The sequence below is a fragment of the Podarcis tiliguerta genome (assembly GCF_965153285.1).
Source record: "Podarcis tiliguerta genome assembly, chromosome: 4".
NCBI lineage: Eukaryota > Metazoa > Chordata > Lepidosauria > Squamata > Lacertidae > Podarcis > Podarcis tiliguerta.
Genome location: NC_139537.1, coordinates 23,185,487 through 23,204,089, shown reverse-complemented (window position 1 = coordinate 23,204,089; position 18,603 = coordinate 23,185,487). Strand labels below are relative to the sequence as shown.

General features: G+C 43.9%; 1 protein-coding gene across 6 annotated transcripts in view; it reads right to left on the bottom strand.

The window, feature by feature from the left end:
- FGF9 (fibroblast growth factor 9) overlaps positions 1-18,603 on the bottom strand; it is a 40,720-nt gene that overhangs the window by 9,068 nt on the left and 13,049 nt on the right. For 3 of the 6 annotated variants that reach the window (XR_014510205.1, XM_083436904.1, XM_083436907.1), the window contains exon 2: positions 10,662-10,765. Coding sequence is in view for 5 of the 6 variants with exons in the window: in XM_083436904.1 (XP_083293030.1) it covers positions 10,662-10,765 (104 nt within the window). In the remaining variant the exon portion in view is untranslated. Of the gene's footprint in view, positions 1-10,661; positions 10,766-11,303; positions 11,327-11,369; positions 11,391-11,496; positions 11,516-18,603 lie in introns of those variants that run through there. The other 3 variants (XM_083436905.1, XM_083436908.1, XM_083436906.1) reach the window with 3 other exon arrangements.

Below are 18,603 nucleotides of genomic sequence, written 5' to 3'. Positions count from 1 at the left end.
TGGGGCTGAGCGACTTCAGAGAAGTGTGACTGGCCCAAGGTTACCCAGCAGCTGCATGTGGAGGAGCGGAGAGGCGAACCCGGTTCACCAGATTACGAGTCCACCACTCTTAACCACTACACCACATTGGATCTCTTACCACTTTTATGTTTACAACTCTTGGCTCAAGCATCCTCACAATCGACTCAAGTAGATCATTAGCACTCACTTGCTTACCCTTTGTAAGCAGATAGACAAAAACCTGAATAAGACCATCTTATGACTTCACTGTGGAAATCAAGATGTCCAGAGTTCAAGGATGCTACATAAAAAACCTTTCACATCTAGGGATGAGGGAGAAATTTGATTCAGCTTCCATTTGATTCTAATCTGTACTTTCCAAAACAATACACGAGCCAAAACACAGCCATATTTTGAAATTCATACTTCTCTGATTTTTGCAATGCAGTTGTACAGCCACGAGACATGTGCAAATATGCATATACTAGGGTAAAGTGTTCATATGAATGCATATATTAGTGAAAATAACATATGCATTTGCATTTTAGTTTTGTAAAAATGTGTATATTCAGTAGGACCAGGGGTCAGGGATGATGGGAACTGTAGTCCAAAAACTGCTGGAGACCAAAATTTGGGAAACACTGGTATACAGAAATCAGCAAGTAAAACTGGTCAAAATCTGGTAAATAAAATGAGCCTCTTGCTCATTTATTTGACTTGCTAGCGTGGCATCTGGTCCTCAGACATTGCAAGAAACCCCAATAGACATTAAGTCAAAAGGATAATCCACCCCCAGACCATGTTATCTCCAATGCACTATGTAAACAAACACTGAGTTATTTAGCAGGGAAAGTTTTATGCTATTGTGATACTGCTGAAGCCATACAAGGCAGAGTTATAAGATGCTTGTAACAGAGCCAATACTGGCAAGAGACCTTGTCATCACTTCTGTGTTATACCACTGTGTGCTGTGATCTTGACATTTCATAATAAACTAAACAAGTGAAACCTGTTGAGCACATGGTACAAAGCCTTACAAAGGCAACTTGGGGCTAGTGATTCAGTAGGACAGACCTCTCTTTTTCTCAAAGTCAACAGCAAACAAAAAAAGGATGCTCCAACAGAACGCATCACAATATCCAACCCTAAAATAATCACCTAAGCAGCAAGTCCTTGTTTTCAGCCTCAGGTTGAAAACTTACACAGGTTTGCAATTAAGACCCATTGGATACAGTCAGAGTTATTTTTGAGTAAAAATGCATAGGACAAGACTGTTAACGAGATACTGTTGAGACTTCTGCCCAAACTGCATGTCTATTCTGGCTGCTCTCTCTCAGATTTTACAGGCTCACAGTAGGTATAAAGTGATCAATGAAAAACACACCAAGGCTATATTATTCAAAAGTGGCGTAAAGACAAGTTTTCATACTTCTCAACTGTAGTTTGTATCCTGCTTCTGCTTTGTATCTTGTCCTCCACAACATTCACCCATGCACAAAAAGGTCTCATTCAGACATAATCCTAAGAAGTGGTTTCACTTAGGGATAATCAATGCAGTTACTTCCAGATGTGGTTTGACTACAATTCTCATCAGTCTTGACTATAAGCATTGTTGGCTGAGGCTGATGGGAGTTGAGTCCAACAACATCTGGAAGGTGCCATATTGACTACCCCACTATGCAAATGAGCCTCACGAGCTCCCCTCTCCTCTAAGGCAACCAGAAGCAAATCAGAAGTTTTCGCTTCCATTTTTAACTAACTGCAGTTGTTCCTTAAAACCTGGACAAACAGTTATTAGTCTCACCCAGATTGTAGGGAAACAAGCCAGCTTCAAACCCCGGAACATTGCTGTCCTATGTAATATACAAGGTAGGGCTGGGAGACCATTTTATTTGCACTTTAATGTCTACTTTCAAAGTAATATGCAAACTGGAATGAAACTATCCTTCAAACTTTGCCCTCTTCCCAATCTTGCAAGGCAAATTACTAAAAAAAAAACCTACCTGTGCACCAAAAAAAAGCATATATTGGGCAGGTGTGCAGAACATACAAAATAACATACAAAAATAAATTACCGTATATTAGGGTACATTGCTTGCAAAAATGCTTAAATTGGGCAAAATTGCATATATTAGGAGAATCATTTGAATTTTCCTGCAGGCTTTTTAAAAAAATAAAAATAAGGAATGGATAAGGAATGAACTGAACTTAAGGACTGGAAATAGAGAAAAGTCAAAATTGGCAAGATTTACCCATCCCTAATACAAGGATACCATTTTATCTCCTTTAAGAACATAAATGATTTAGCCAGTAGTTATCTACAAGGTTATCATTTCCTTCCTTCCTATCTATTTTCACACTGTAGCCTACTAAAGCTGAAGAGTTTTCCAGACACTATTCCTTCCCATAATAATATTCATTTATTGATCATATTATACCTTGCTTCATGCACCTCATTGTGTTAGATTCAAGGTCACTATTCTGTGGTCTGACACAAATTCTTTAGGGAAGAGGGATCACATTGCAAAATATGCATTATACCAGGAAGAATCAACATGACCCAAACACATAAAATGGACTGCACACAAAATGCAAAGGTTGCCTCACAAATACTCCAGGTTTTATTTTTCTTGGATCCTACAAATACATAGAACTCAAGCAGAGGTGCAATAAGAATCCATGACAAATCACTAATCAAAAATTTCCGTTAATCTTTTGACTTAGCTCAAGGGTAGCCAATGTGCTGCCTCCCAGATGTTGTTGGACTACAATTCCCATCACCCTTGACCACGGGACATAGGAGATGGGAACTGTAGTCCAACAGCATCTAGAAGGCACCATATTGGCTACTCCTAGCTTAGCCGTTCTGTCCTGTCAAAGTATGCAAGAGTTGAGCTGGGAATCCTGTGACCCTGAAAACAGCACCTAAGATTCTTTTTAGTTGGGTCCCAGAAGCTTCATCCTGGGCAGAAGAGAGTAGAACTGTGTAATATCGACCTCTGTGGGTGGCAAACCTTATGAGGCCCCTAAATCGACCATGTCAGGTGTAAGTATTAGGCACCTAATAATCACCCGCCCACCATACTCCAGCCTGCAAGCTCCAGCTTCAAAAGTAAGGAGGCCTTATGGCTGAAAGAGATGTATTGTTAAACGCATCTTTGCAGGGAGAGAGGGTAAAGAAATGCAAATTGCAACTGCCTTGGGTAGGGCATGCCTGACAATTAAGAGGATCAGAGCAGGCATGTGTGACGAATTCAGAAGAAACACCATGGCACATCTGCATCAGCATAACCAGACCCCTTTGTCTGCCACAACTGCAACAAAACTTGTCTCTCCCACATTGGTCTCTACAGCCACAGCAGGCGAAGTAACTTTCCAATGGTTTGACTGCCTCCCAAGACAGACAGATGCCAACCAACAACTTCTTCTAGTGTAGCATTTGCTTTGGTAAGGTAAAGGTAAAGGGACCCCTGACCATTAGGTCCAGTCATGGCCGACTCTGGGGTTGCGGAACTCATCTCGCTTTATTGGCCGAGAGAGCCGGCGTACAGCTAAGCCATTTCTGGCAAACCAGAGCAGCACACGGAAATGCCGTTTACCTTCCCGCCGGAGCGGTACCTATTTATCTACTTGCACTTTGACGTGCTTTCGAACTGCTAGGTTGGCAGGAGCAGGGACTGAACAACAGGAGCTCACCCCGTTGCGGGGATTCAAACCGCCGACCTTCTGATCAGCAAGTCCTAGGCTCTGTGGTTTAACCCACAGCGCCACCCGCGTCCCCTTTTGCTTTGGTACCAGTGGGTAATTTCTTCCAATGTCAATATTAGATTCAGAATATGTACTACATGACATTTGTGTCTAGTTTTGAAAACACAAAGCACAGCTCTGTCTCCTGATAAAATCATGCAAAGCCCTACTATGTTCCTGACAAGTCCCCATACACGACCAAAAGAAAAACTAAGCACACAACTGCTCACACTTCTCCCTTATTAACCATGCCTTTCCCTTGAATCTTCTATCTCAGATGTATCCCTCCATGATTGGAATTTACATCATAAGCTCCTTGAGACAAAGACCCATCATTTCTTGAATGTCTGTTACATCTTCCCACAATCCATCTAAAGACCATGGCTATATGCAGACTCCATCCATGGCTCCAACCTCAGCCAATTTCCACCCTCCCTCAACCCCTGTTTACCATCTACCCAAATGCAGAGTTCCAGAGAACATGAAGTCTTGCACAATATTCTGTAACATTTCAGTTGGCCTAATAAAAGATTGCATATTCCAAGAATTTGTTTTTCCAATAAAACATATCAACATTTATAATCTATTATATAATCCATCATATTTCAGTTTAAAAAGAGTTCAACAGCATGCTATTATTATGAAGGAACAATATTGTCCTTCTGAAAACACAAAGTTACTAATTTAATCTAACACTATTTGGATTGTTCTAAGTGCAATATTAACTGATGCAAGGCCCTTTCATTGTGTCTGAAAGCTATAATAACTTGGTTGTTTTCTAAATCTCAGGTAGTGGATTAATCTGGTGACAGCAGCAATTTCTTCATCCATTCTTTAATGGATGTTCACTGACCTTCATGTCTTAGCAAGCCATGTCCTCACATATGTAATTAACATATAAGAAACTAATTACTGTATTTTTCGCTCCATAAGACGAACTTTTTTCCTCTTAAAATCTAAGGGGAAATGTCTGTGCGTCTTATGGAGCGAATGTGTGGTCCCTGGGGCTGGGGAACTCGGGCTTCCCTCGCCAGCCCCGACAAGCTCTGGGAGCAGTGGGAAGGCGCGGGGGGGCTGGAGGTGAGGGAAGCTTGGCTTTCACCACCACCAGCTCCACAAGCGCGGGGAGCAGCAGAAAGGCTGCACGCAGCCTTCCCGTTGCTCCCCGACACCTGCTCTTTGGGTCAAGCAGCTCTGGGGTAGCCCGCAAAGCTTCCGCAGGGCAGCGGGGAGCCTTCATCTCACTGCCCTGGGGAGGCTTCGCACGGCTATCCCTGGCTTTTGCAGGAGGTGGGGGAAGGGACAGAGCGAGGCTCTCTCACTTCCCCCACCTCCCGCAAAAGCCCCCAAGAGCCGCATTTTTTTTTCTTGAATTCCCCCCCCCCCCAAAAAAAAGTAGGTGCGCCTTATGGTCAGGTGCGCCTTCTGGAGCGAAAAATACGGTATTTATGTTCTGGTACCACCCAGCTTTCCACATAATTAAATAAAATGAATAGTGGTTGAAGATGAATTCCATAGCTTAAGACCTTTTTAACTTGGTTTCTTCCAATATTTTCTGACAATCACATTCCCACCACATAAGGGTAGGGGAAATCACCTATTTTCTTTTTGGCATGTCCAACATTTAATGGGATAAAAGAATTGCCCTAATGTGGACACTTGAATTTTTCTTATGGTCAACACAGGTACTTTTGCTTGGCTTGTATTACTCTGTGAAGTGCCCTGTGCACAGATGGTACCGTGCCTGAATAACTCTGGCCCTACTCATAGTCATGGACATGCCTTAGATCTGGTGTTTACCTCTGTGCACATGGGTGATCTGACACTAAGTTCCAGTGGAACAAAAGAAGTGCCATGGTCAGATCACTTCCAGGTGCAACTAGACTTCTCCACAACCCAGTACATACGTTGAGTGTAAACCCACTAGCATAATTAGAAAGGCAGTACCCACAAGTCCAACCAACTGAGCCCAGAACTCCCGCTGATGCCACAGCTGGGATATCCTGCCATTAGGCAGCCTGCAGCTGTTGACAGTCTGCCCCTGACCACTAGGATCCCTGCTCCTGCCACTGCCCAGTCAGCCTATCAGGGCAGTGGGTGGGGGGAGCCACATCAGATCACATCACCAGGGATGTGTCTATGCCATGTTGCATCACTGAGTGACTCGTGAAGGCATCTCTCCCAGGCCCACATCAAACCTGGAGCCTGATACTGTAGCCTAGGGACCCTTCTAGCCTGGTACTGTTATTATTAACAACAGTAACAAGGACAACGTGGACCCTGAGATCATCCTCTGAGGCCCTTCTTCATGTGCCCCCTCCATGAGAGGTCCAGAGGGTGGTAACACAAGAACAGGCCTTTTCTACAGTAGCTCCCTGTTTGTGGAGTGCTCTCCCCAGGGAGACTCGCCTGGCACCTTCATTATGCACATCACGTTGCTCTTTATCCAGGCCTTTGGCTGATTAACACCCTATGCCATTTTAAAATGTGTTGGGTGTGTTCATTGGGTTGCCTTTTATTTTATTTTTATTATGTATTTTGTGTTTTCTACATTGTAATTTTATGTTGTAAGTTGCCCTTAGAGCTACAGACGAAGGGCATATACAAATTTAATGAACAAACAAAGAAACAACCTCTGTATTTAGATTTCACTGTAGATTATATATATGAGGGGTAGCCAACACTTGTTCTCAAGATGCTCTTGGGCTTCAACTCCCACCAGCTCTGACCATTAGCCATATTTGCTGGGGCTGATGGGAGTTGTAGTCCAACAAAACCTGGAGGGCACCATTTTGGCTACCCTTGACATACATGACTGACAACTTTGAAAGAGGTTACTCTGTTGCAGCAGCAGAGTCTGTTGGCACTTTGAATTCTAACCTGGCAATGCCTCTGGAAATTGCCTACGGCGTACAGTGGTACCTCAGGTTAAGTAGTTAATTCGTTCAGGAGGTCCGTACTTAACCTGAAACTGTTCTTAACCTGAAGCACCACTTTAGCTAATGGGGCCTCCTGCTGCTGCTGCACCGCAGCCACATGATTTCTATTGTCATCCTGAAGCAACGTTCTTAACCTGAAACACTATTTCTGTGTTAGCGGAGTCTGTAACCTGAAGCGTATGTAACCTGAAGCGTATGTAACCCGAGGTACCACTGTATGTGGTTTATAATGCAGCAAAAAACAACAACACCCCACCCCAAAAGCTGAAAAAAAGAGGAATGCCTATCACTTAGCAAACATTAGTACTGCAATGTCAGCAGCCAGGAACAATTCTTAAGCTTTTGGCATCCTGCAATGCCATCTTTGCACAAGCTCCTCAAGGCTGCACCAGCGCACTGGTTGGCACAACCCAATATCCTGAGCACTTATTTGTTGGCACATGCCTCAAGACCCAGAAGGATAGGGGAAAATGAAATGGTTCCAGGCCACAACAGTATTTGCGCTACTGTTGGCAGCTGCTGAAATATGGGTACTAATTTTGCCAGTGTCAACAAGGCCCTAAAGGATCATGAATATTAGATGCTATGTTTCATTGGAACTAATGGAATTAGATCACAGCCACTTTTCATCACGTTGCAGTCTGACGGCAAGACCCATCTTCTGTGTACAGTTTTCAAAGCCAACTCCGCTAGCCTAGGGGTTCAATCCACCAGGAATTTCTCCTACGCAAGCCCCGCCAGCGGAAGTGGGAATTGCACAAAAGCACAGCTTATGCCCCAGACATAAAGCTGCCAAGTACTTCATTAGCTCCTTGTACGTTAAATTTTCAGTTTATATAAAAGAAAGCTTCCGTAGTTCAGTATGACATTAAAGCTCTCAGAAGCATCAATTGCAAAAATTAACACAGGAAGGGTGAATGCCAGCTCATATACAAAATTAACGACTTTTCAAATCTATTTTGTTAGTATAAAAAGGCAGTTTCGTGCCTTCCTCTGTAGAACACTTAAATATCTGCTTTTTAGTTTTAAAAAGTATTAAAGGTTTAATTAGGGTTTAATTAAGGTAGTGTTAATGGTTTCTTTGACTAATAAAATTACAGACAGCCTTTTTTTTTTTTTTAACTTTCTACTCCTGTCAGCAGGTTACTATATACTGTAGATCTGGATATCATCACATTGTAATACAACTTTCTGTGGTGCAATAGGTACATAACTGAATCTTCTTGCTCTTGTTTAATGTATTATAACTTTCACTTTCTCTTAAACGACAGACCCTACTTGTTCTGTCCTTCATTTTTAACCATTTGTGATATATAACCTGTGCTTCTTTCGCGACAGTACTCACTGGAACGGAGTACCAACACCTCTTTTTGTTGCCCATGGCAGCCATTTTGTGATGGCACCCGCGGCACGTTTATCAAAAGTACCGGCACCTCATTTATTTTTATTTTTTTACCAAAACAAGCCCTGTATATAACACAAATGGTATCCATCAGTACTGTGTATTTCCCATCTCCCCTCTGCCCTGAACCACTATTTTACACCCCACACAAATTCTCACAAAGCTAGGCTTTATCCTCTGCATTTATTTTATGTTTTTATTCCAGTGCCATCAGTTCCAACGATGCCACTGAATTAGGACACAACCTTTTCTGAGCACAAGATGCTGGCCAGCAATCAATGGAACATGAGATGGAGAAGGCCAAGTCACTGACAGAAAAGGAAAGGCTGATATCTGGTTGGCGACAACAATTTGGCGACCTTCATGGCCACCTTGACGTTTGTGCCTGCTCCCAGTGCTGACTGGTCCCAAAAAGGGCCCAGGTGCAACCTTCTGAATCTCTAGCTTGGGGGATCAAAGACAGCACTGCTTGGAAAGAATCCTACCCAAAGACTTGGGCAATCATGATCAATAAAAGCAGACAGTAGTGAGCCTGACAGCCCAGCTATCTGATCTGGTCTAAGGTAGCATGTGTTCAGTTTTATTGTTCCTATTTCTCTCCATGTATGATCCTGCCAGTCTTCACAAAACATCAACAAAATTCTTCTCATTAGCTTTCCAGAGCTTCCCTTCAGACTTTGTGGTAGGATACAGCACACTTGCTCAGCCAGTACAACTCCTGATCATCCTTCGGCTCCATGCAGCCAGCCTTTGACTCTTTACATATGCAGCTGCCTCGAAGTGTCTTTTGAGGCTTGTAGGGCTGCATCCAATCGTTTCATGGATGAAGGCAACTCAGACTCCTCATCCCTTCCCGTTCTCAAAACGTGTTGGGCCAACCAACCAAGCAACCAACCTTTGTGTATGTGAGGTCTCCTCTTTTCATGCCTGCATTTAGTGGGCCCCTCATCTTTCCGTCTTTATGAATTACGTAGGCTGACATACATGACTATTCTTAAATGTCACCCTGAGATAGGAATGAAACTGAGGGTTAAAAAAGGGGGGGGTGTCCAAGCCAGGCTAAGGTTGTGGGTAGCAGAGCCAAAAATCCTCTGACTGAAGCCAGAGAAGCTACCCCTTTGTCCCAGAGAAAGACAAGCCCACCATTAGGAAGAGTGGAGCAGCCACCTCAGGCAGCTAATTTTGGGTGCCATGAAAGGGAAGTGAAGGGTTGTTGTTGTTTAGTCGTTTAGTCGTGTCCGACTCTTCGTGACCCCATGGACCAGAGCACGCCAGGCACTCCTGTCTTCCACTGCCTCCCGCAGTTTGGTCAGACTCATGTTTGTAGCTTCGAGTGAAGAGTTAGTGAAATTTATTGCTGTTGTATTTTTCCTGCAAGTAAGGAAGAAAGGGACTTGCAGGGTGGCCGAGGAACCAAGTTAACTTGACCAGCCTTAGGTACTACAAACTAGCGGGTGCCATTTGCTGTCCTGCCTCAGGAAGGAAAACATACTGGGCCATCTCAGCTGAGGGGTAATGGAGGCCTAACTCCAGGTTTTCGTACCTGACCTAACTAATAGAAAGAATCCATACTAATTGTCAGTTGCAGGTGCCAGTGCTCTGTTCCCTTCACCTCAGACGGACTCTACTGCTTCTTCCTCAGTATAGAATTGACTATTTTAAAAAACCCAGAGCAAAGGAGAACCATCCTATAATATCCTCCCATGGCTTCACAGATGGGCATAAACCTACCTGTGCAACTTAGATAGCAATTTCACTGGACCTAACTTCAAGCTTTGAGAACTTCAAGATATTCTGGATAGCTAAGCAAACATGCACCTTGACATGATGAAATAAGTGGAATTTCTCATTCTTTCTGATAGTCTGGCATATAAAATGTGTGAACAGAAGCAAGGCTCTAGAAATATAACGTGCCATTCATCCTGTGAGTGGGAACGTAGCCATAGATTTGAGGTTGCTAACAGCGTCCTGCAGATATTTTAGACGACAACCTCCATCATTCCTGACCATTGCTGCAGATGATGGGCGCTGTAGTCCAAAACACTGGAGGGCACCACGTTGGCTACCCCTGCCACAGAACGTTCCATGGTGGCTAGAAGGCCTTGGAAATGTACCTTTCCAAACGTACATACCCCCCACCCTCCCATCATGGCCTGGTTCTGCTGATTACTATACCATTTAAGAATACTTGCAAACAGCACAGGAGCGCATCTGTTAACAGCGGCCATTCGCAGAGAGCAGTAGTATCATCCAAAGTGTTGTGCCGGCTTAACATCCTAGGTGAGCTTACCACACCAGCACAAAACTACAGGTTGTGACAATGCACGTACATCCCAGCTTTTACGTTTATTTAATGAAAACACAGGATCAATCTGTCAAACTAAGAAACAGCATCTTATTTATACTTCTTAACTAGATTCTAGTACCTTTGACCAGAAATTTGCACGATGCATTGTTTTACAAGCGCATGATCTTCTGGGCACTGCAGGTAGCCATTTAACGACCACAGTAACCATAACAGCACGTTTAAAGAACACAGAGGCCAAGATTTTTCAAAACCACAAGGAACTTACCGAGCCATATAGTTCTCCTTTTTCATTCATTCCCAGATAAAGTCCACTGTCGACCCCTCGAATGCTGACCAGGCCCACTGCTATACTGATAAATTCCAGGATACCTGCAAAACACAACACACAAAAAATGTCCATACCATTTCCATTCACAAATTTAGCACTTGGAGTCAACTTTGAAATTGACTCAGTGGCATTACAAAGATGGCAGATGTTTTCCACCAGAAAGAAAAATGCCAACAGATGAGTAATTATTAGAGATACAGACATCCGCAGCGTGTAAAAGGCAACAGTGCTGAGCTTTCTCCCGAAATTATGCAATGCAGACGGCAGAGGAGTGCCAAGTGAAAAGCTCAGCCTTTCAAAGAGGGCTACTTGTTCAAAGAGATTTTTCTTAAGTTCTTCCAATCAAGTACCTGACCAGACCCAATGTTCCAGCAATCCTCTGGCATGCTGGGGCACGCAGAAAGGTTTGTAAAGTTATTTACAGGCCGCTCGTTGTTTTTTAAAAGGTATTTATGTGATCGGCTGCGAAAGATTGTTCAGAATCTGTTGAAGACTGAAAGTGGAGCTTACAAAACACAACTTCAGGTCTAGAATCAGGCGAGAGGAACCTTTCTTCAGTCTAAGGGGCACATTTCTTACCAGGCCACCAGGTTCCCCGTCCCTGGTCTAAATATGTGTGTGTGTGTCCCACACACGTGTGGAAACCTGCATTATGTTCAGGAACTGTAATTAAACTGTGCTTTGTCCTGTTAAGTACAACGAGTGCCAGCTATAGGGAGATTGAACAACCCTCAATGCCCACTCAATGCCAACTGCTGCTGCTCTGCCTCACTTCTGCTTGCCCCATCTGCAGTGTACATTTAAAGCAGTATCCCCCAAAGCATGCTGGGAATTGTAGTTTGTGCTGAGAATTGTTAGGAGAGCCTTATTCACTTCACAGAACTAAAATTCCCAGAGTTCCCTGGGAACAGGGGCTTGACTGTTAAGCCACTCTGATAACTGTTGCTGTGAGGTAGCTGTGAAGTAACTGTAGCTGTGAATAGGCATTTCCTAGCAACTCTCAGCAGGTGTCCAACCATGCTGACCCTCAAAGCCAGCCCTCCCTCAGACTAGGAGAAATCCTCCTGCAGGCCTGTAGTAAGAGCCTTGCCAGAGAACTGTAGAAAACCTCCTTAATAACTTAATAAACCTACTATGTTACCACAACTGGCGCGGAGCCTTAATTTAGTGATTAAGGTTTGACGGGCAATAAAGGTACAAGCTATACCTTTATACATTCAAAACACATTTCCCCCTCTCAAAGAATTCTGGGCACTGTAGTTGCTGGGAATGGCATCTGTGAGGGGTGGACTGCAGTGGCCAGAATTCTTTGAGGGGAAGAACGTGCTTCAAATGTGCTTTAAAGGTGCAGCACGTACACAGCTCAAGTGCCAATGTTCCTTCCGCCATTTTGCTTCAGGAAAAGCCACTCCAGAATGAGTCAATCTGGAGGAGAAGCAGTAGGAATAGAGGATTTGATCCATGGTTATGCTTCAAATTACACCTGCCACACACTCACTAGCAACCCAACCTTGCAAGGTGTCCTATTCCTCATTTATTTGTGTGTGTCAAAAGGGAGGGAAGCAGCGGATGGGACAATTTGGAACAGGGGAACAATGGGCAGCGAATGCATAAACTTCACCTCATTCTCTCCCTGCTTCTTCCTCAGATTACCTACCAACAAAAGTACCTTTTCCTGGAATAAAACAGTCCATTAGGATTGGCCGATTTTCTAGTTGGGCTTTATATCAGTATCTTGGTATCAGTATCTCCCATTTACCTATAAATAATGAAGACTCCCCACTCCCCACCCCAAATAAACTAGATACCTACAGTCCAAAGTTTGTCTGTAACCAATATTTGCCATCCAGTTCTCAAATTCCCAAACCCTTGTCTCCCTCACTTCCCACAATAGCCAGATCTGGCCCAAGTCTTCTCTGAATATTCTCCCCAACCCATGCCTCCCTCTTTGCCTTCCCTCCAACTCCTCTGCTGCTAAATTAACCTATCACAGTCTCCTTGAAGTCACAGCCCACCTCCCTTTCTCCATATTTCCCCTTCTTCCTCCTTCACTGCTTAACTCAACTCCTTCACGGACAGCCAACTGACCCCCTTCAGCCCACCATGTTCCCAATCCTGCCCTCTGCAGCAAACAGCCCCTCTACTCCTTCCGCAAGACTCTTGGCAACCTTTCGCTTTCTACCAAACCAATTGTCGACTTGCCTCATAGCAACTGATCTGGTTTTGCATATTACGCCATTAACCTTTCCCTCCTATGATGTGTATGTCCACATCTCCACTGAACAGATTGCCTATATTACACAATTCCTTTCCCCTCCTAATAGCTAGAATTCGTCCACATCAGCAGTTACAAGGATGTTGTTGTTATTTATTAGTCACTTTATTCATGGAAATGACTCAAAGCAGCTTACAGGTGTTGTCATAATTAAACCATGTCAGTCAACAGCAAGTGTCTTTGTGTTCATGGCCTGTTTATGAGCTTCTCATAGGCCTCTACTGTGCAAAACAGGATTCTGGATCCAGCAGGACCATTCTTATGTTCTTATGAAAGGATTTTGCAGATGGGCAACCAACAGCAACCAGGTTTTACTGTGTCATATCTTAGAGAGAGAGAGAGAGATGACACAGCAAAACCTGGTTGTATATAGATTGACAACATTGCTAAGGAGTGTGTCTTGCCAAACAAATCTCTTTAAAAAAATACACTATTCTTCCAAGTGTAATAAAAGGTCAAGATATCTCACATGCATTGTTAGAAACTCACATATATAATCTAGGTGCCAAATGGCTCCTCAAACCAAGGTTACAGATGCCAAAAATGGAATGTCTAGTTGCAGTTTTGGGGTCAGATGGCTCAAAAGACTTTTTGGTTCCTGAAATTCGTTCCGATTGTGCAGATAAAATATCACAGATAGAATTCTACAGGATGTGTTGCTAGTGTGTGAAAACATGCAAGATCCAAGGTTCCCCAGGCATGCGCTTCCAGATGGCGGAGGCGTCAGACGCCATCCCAGCACCTGGGCAACTTCACTTGGTCACAAGTGGTCAATAGCCAGGTGCAAAATGCGCCTGCCACCTGGCAAATTTCAAACGCTGCTCACATGGTATGGCAAACATGGGGAACCTGTGTCCCTCCAGATGTTGGACTCCAACTCAGATAATCCCCAACCACTGTCCATGTTGACTTTGGCTGATGAAAGTTAAGAGCCCAAAATAACCAGAAGTCCACCAGTTTCTCTCCGCTGCTCTATCCTTACCTTCAGGAATGAACATAGGAACTTGCTTTATATTGAGTCAAGATCATTGGTCCATCTAACTTAGTAACATCAAACTGACAGGCAGTGGCTGTCCAGGGTTCCAGACTGGGGAGACTCCCAGCCCTAAAAATACCAGGGATTGAACCTGCAACTTTTCTGGACTCAGATGCTATGTCACTGAGCTACAGCCCTTCCCTATAGGTGGAAGAGGAATTCAGAAGTTGGAGGGAAAGAATGGAATAGAGAAAATTGATGTTTCTCAGACAGATTGACCCAATGCCAGTTTTTGTTCAGGCCATGGTCCTACCAGGAATATCTGTGAACCAGTGAATGTGGCCTCTTTACCATCCTCCTTTAAACCCTCCTCCAAAAATGTTACCCAGACAATTCTTGCACGTCACATTACATTTATGTTTGTTTGTTTGTTTGTTTGTTTGTTTGTTTATTATTGAAATGTTTAAAGCTCAACTAAAACTTGACAGAATGTTGTACAAAGGACCGAGGCCACCAGGTCAAAATCTATTTTCAAAACAAGACAAGAGATGAGTTAGAGAAGAACAGAGAAAGAGTGTGGTTGTAAAAATGGAAAGCAAAAGGAGAAAGATGGAATGGTAACAGGCAGAAATCTGAAAGGGTATTCCAATGAAAGCAAATATATGAGGAAGACAAAGGTGGGGGGGTAGTGACCAACAGAAAAGCTGTTACACAGATTATGGAGCGATTCATTTTGCATCTTTCACAAAGGAGCAATAGCAATAGCAGCCTCAGCAGCATAGATCTATCAACAACAGGTAGAAGCCAAGAGATAGTTTTGTAACCAAGATTGCAATGATGAGTACTGCTGTCCCTTTCTCTAAGAAAGTGGTTCCCAAACTTTTTAATATGGCGGCCCACAAGTCGAAAATTCACTGATTTATTGCAACAAGTGTCAAGACAGCATTATAACAAGCCAACTATACAAAAAGTTGTAAGAGATATTCATCATGCCAGTTAAGGATTGCAAGCAATAATTATCTTGAGTTTATTTATAAAGTCCAAAGCCCAGGCTTTGCACAGGCTTTGTGACCCACTTGCTAGTTTAAGAGAACACTATTGATTATTGCTGTATATTTTACTCATCACTGCATTGATAACTCCAGCTTAGTAAAAGGCATTTTAAATTGTTTGCATTCTTACTAAATAATAAAACAAAACAAAATAATCAGCATTCTTCTGCTGGGTGCAATACTTCTAGTACAATATCTGATACAAACAGCCCATTGGAAAGCTTTCACCCTGTTCAGAGCTGCATAATCAGGGCTCCAAATCTTGTAAAACTTTCACCAAACTATCAAGTTACCCCTGTGTACATATAATCACCAAGCAATTTTAAGAGAGGCCAATTCTTAGGTTATGTGCCTATTGTCCAATATTCTAGGCTCTGGGTTTATAAACCTGGTATCTTTCATTCTGGTGTAAAAGTAAATTGGGAGTGAAATTGCTACTCCAATTTCAGATGGCCGGGTCACACACTGCTGACCACCTGAAAGTAAAACGCTGCTAGCCCTGTAGCTGATTTTTTCAAGTCGGTTGTGTCTCTGTTCTTGAGAAGTCTGTGAAACCCACAAACAACAGAGTTTACATATTGAAATAGGAAATGCTTCAGTTTTATTACTCTTTGCTCGGCACACTCCCTTAAGGAAAACTATCCAGAGACACATCTGAACTCTATATGGTAAATCAAAGCACAAATCACTCTGGATCATGCCAACTGTCCATAATATGAGTTTTGCCAAGTCAGCAGATGTATTGTTTAATTCGAGGCACTTTTGAATGTTTCCAGGATATAAATAATGTGCTCATTCAGTTAATAGTAGCACATAGTCTATGGCAGTAGTTTTCAACCAGTGTGCCGTGGCACCATCGGGTGCCTTGAATGACGGTCAGGCTGCCAGGCAACACTGACCTCTGTCCCTCTTTCCTTCCCTCCCTCCTCTGATGCCCTCTGGCATCTCTGCCTCCCAAAGGCTTGCACAGCTGTTTGTTGCAGCAGCCCTGGCTACAAGCTCCCCAGGCAAATGCTGCCTCTGGGGCTGGTCAGGGGGTGATGGGTGGCAGGAGCTGAGGCAGCCTCGGAGTAAGCAAGCAAGCAGGCAAGGGAGCCTAGCCAGCCAGCCCACCAGCCCTTGCTGTTGGGAATGGACAGACAAGTCCCAGGGGCATTGTGAGGAGGCACCTCTCTTTGGGGCATGGGGGGCAGCTCTGAGACCAGGGGTGGCAGCAGCGGCTGCCCAGAGGACTCCCAAGGAGAGGGGAGAGGAGGTTGAGGGAACACTTCATAAGGGAGGGTGTTCGAAAAGGGGTGAGGTGCTGCCAGCTCTGCAGGCAAGTGGTGACATAACTAGGTTCCTGAGCCCCACAGGGATGCCGCAGAAAGAATGTAGTTGGTCAAGGGAGCCATGGACTCAAAAAGGCTGAAAACCTCTGGTCCAAGGGCTGAATCATATACTAAGTTCACGGATTGCTAAGGTTTGTATCCTACCTCTCCAAATTCTTTAACATTCAAAGGCTTGTAAACATGCAATCCAGGATAATCTTTCATTTGCAAAGATCAAGCATAACTTTGCCACTAGAGCCAAAGTGACAAGGCATACGCCATACACAATGACATTCCTAACATGCTATCAACAAGCCAACTGGCCAACCCATTGCACTTTGCAGGATTTCGTTCATTTCCCCTAATTGCTTTCAAACCCGCACTAGTACGCACTGCTGAATATGACCCTGATAGTTACAGCTCCAGGGTAATGTTGTTATAGGATTGGCAGGGCTTGTTTGTATGTCGTCTTTGGAGCCACTCCCAGCCTGTGGCTTTATATCTGGAAGATGGCATTCTGTAGACAGAGAGACTGCTTAAGCGCTCAAACAAGCCATCAAACAAGCCTCTTTGGCAATGGCTCTTGCCAAGTCTGCTAAGCAACTCTTTGCAGGGTTGCTTTACCCTTTACCGAAGGGTAAAGGTTGCCATACAAACAAGCAGCTGCCATGCTCCCAGAAAAGATAAAGGGTCCTTGTCTTGTGGTGTGGTGTAGTGGTTAAGAGCGGTAGTCTCGTAATCTGGGGAACCGGGTTCGCGTCTCCGCTCCTCCACATGCAGCTGCTGGGTGACCTTGGGCCAGTCACACTTCTCAGAAGTCTCTCAGCCCCACTCACCTCACAGTGTTTGTTGTGGGGGAGGAAGGGAAAGGAGAATGTTAGCCGCTTTGAGACCCCTTAAAGGGAGTGAAAGGCGGGATATCAAATCCAAACTCTTCTTCTTCTTCTTCTCTGAGCTGAATTCAACACTCTGGCTTTACCATCCCCACCACCCCAAAAACCTGTTGGAGCTCTTCCATAATATGCTCAGCCTGTGTGTGTGTGTGTGTGGTATCATAGAATCGCAGAGTTGGAAGGGACCCCAAACATCATCTAGTCCAACCCATCTAGTCTGGGTTAGCGGAGTCTGTAACCTGAAGTGTCTGTAACCTGAAGCGTCTGTAACCCGAGGTACCACTGTATATATAAGCATACTGCTTTTGTGGTTTTATATCACTGTACCCTGCTCTGATATTTTATGAGAGGGTGGTATGTACTTTTATACATAAACAGATGTAAATAAAAAACACAGCAGTCTTTGGTGACCTTCATTCTAGGAAAACGCCAGCCAAAGTATGTGCTGGCACCCCAAAATCTCTAATTTTGCTCAGATACTGGGGTGCATACAGCCATATCATGGTTTGCAACACTGCGCTGGATTGTTGTACAATCTTTAGGCCTTGTAGGCTGCTGCAAGAAATATTGTAATCATGTTGCTGAACAGTCATTTCCCATACATCAGGTGGCAAGAGATTCAGGAATGGGTCATTAGGATGCCAATGTTCTCTAACCAAGAAAAAAGCACACCATAACAAGAACTCCAACTTATTTAATGTTCTCTAACCAGACATGCAAGTACTCACACTGGCCATTCACTGCTGGACCCCTTCTAGGTTTTCCATTTGACCAGTTGCAATCTGGAGTTGAATAGGCTTCAATTTCCCCAGGATATTTCAAAGGGAGTCAAGAAAACAATTCTCAAGCAGAGCCCCTTCAAGCAGAGACAAAGTTCCTTTTTCACAAGCGGCGTCTTCCATGGGCCGTCACTCAATACAAGGCAATATGGAACAGCCCCTCATCAGAAGGGGGGCGGAGAAAAGGAACAGCTGTCGTTTAAATCCCAGTGAAACAGCTGCACACTCAGCAAAGAAAGAAAGTGCTTCTACAGATGACTCGACTATGGTTAAATTCACACACTACAGTTAAAGCACACTTAAAAGTGGGCCAAACTACCGGTAATCCTAGGAACTGTGATTTGTTAAGGGTGCTGGGAACTGCAGCACTCTGAGGGCCAAACTACAGTTCCCAATATTTCTTAGGGGAACATCATGTGCTTTAAATTTGTTGTGTGCACACCTTCTATGGCTGTAGATTACCGGTGTTTAGGGGGAAACAAGGGCAGAATTGCAGTTTGCCACTTGCCCGCTCACCTAGAGCAAGCTCCTAGGCGAGTACCCAAGTACCAAAACTATCAAATCCACTTAGCGATGCTAAATGCTGACTCAGCA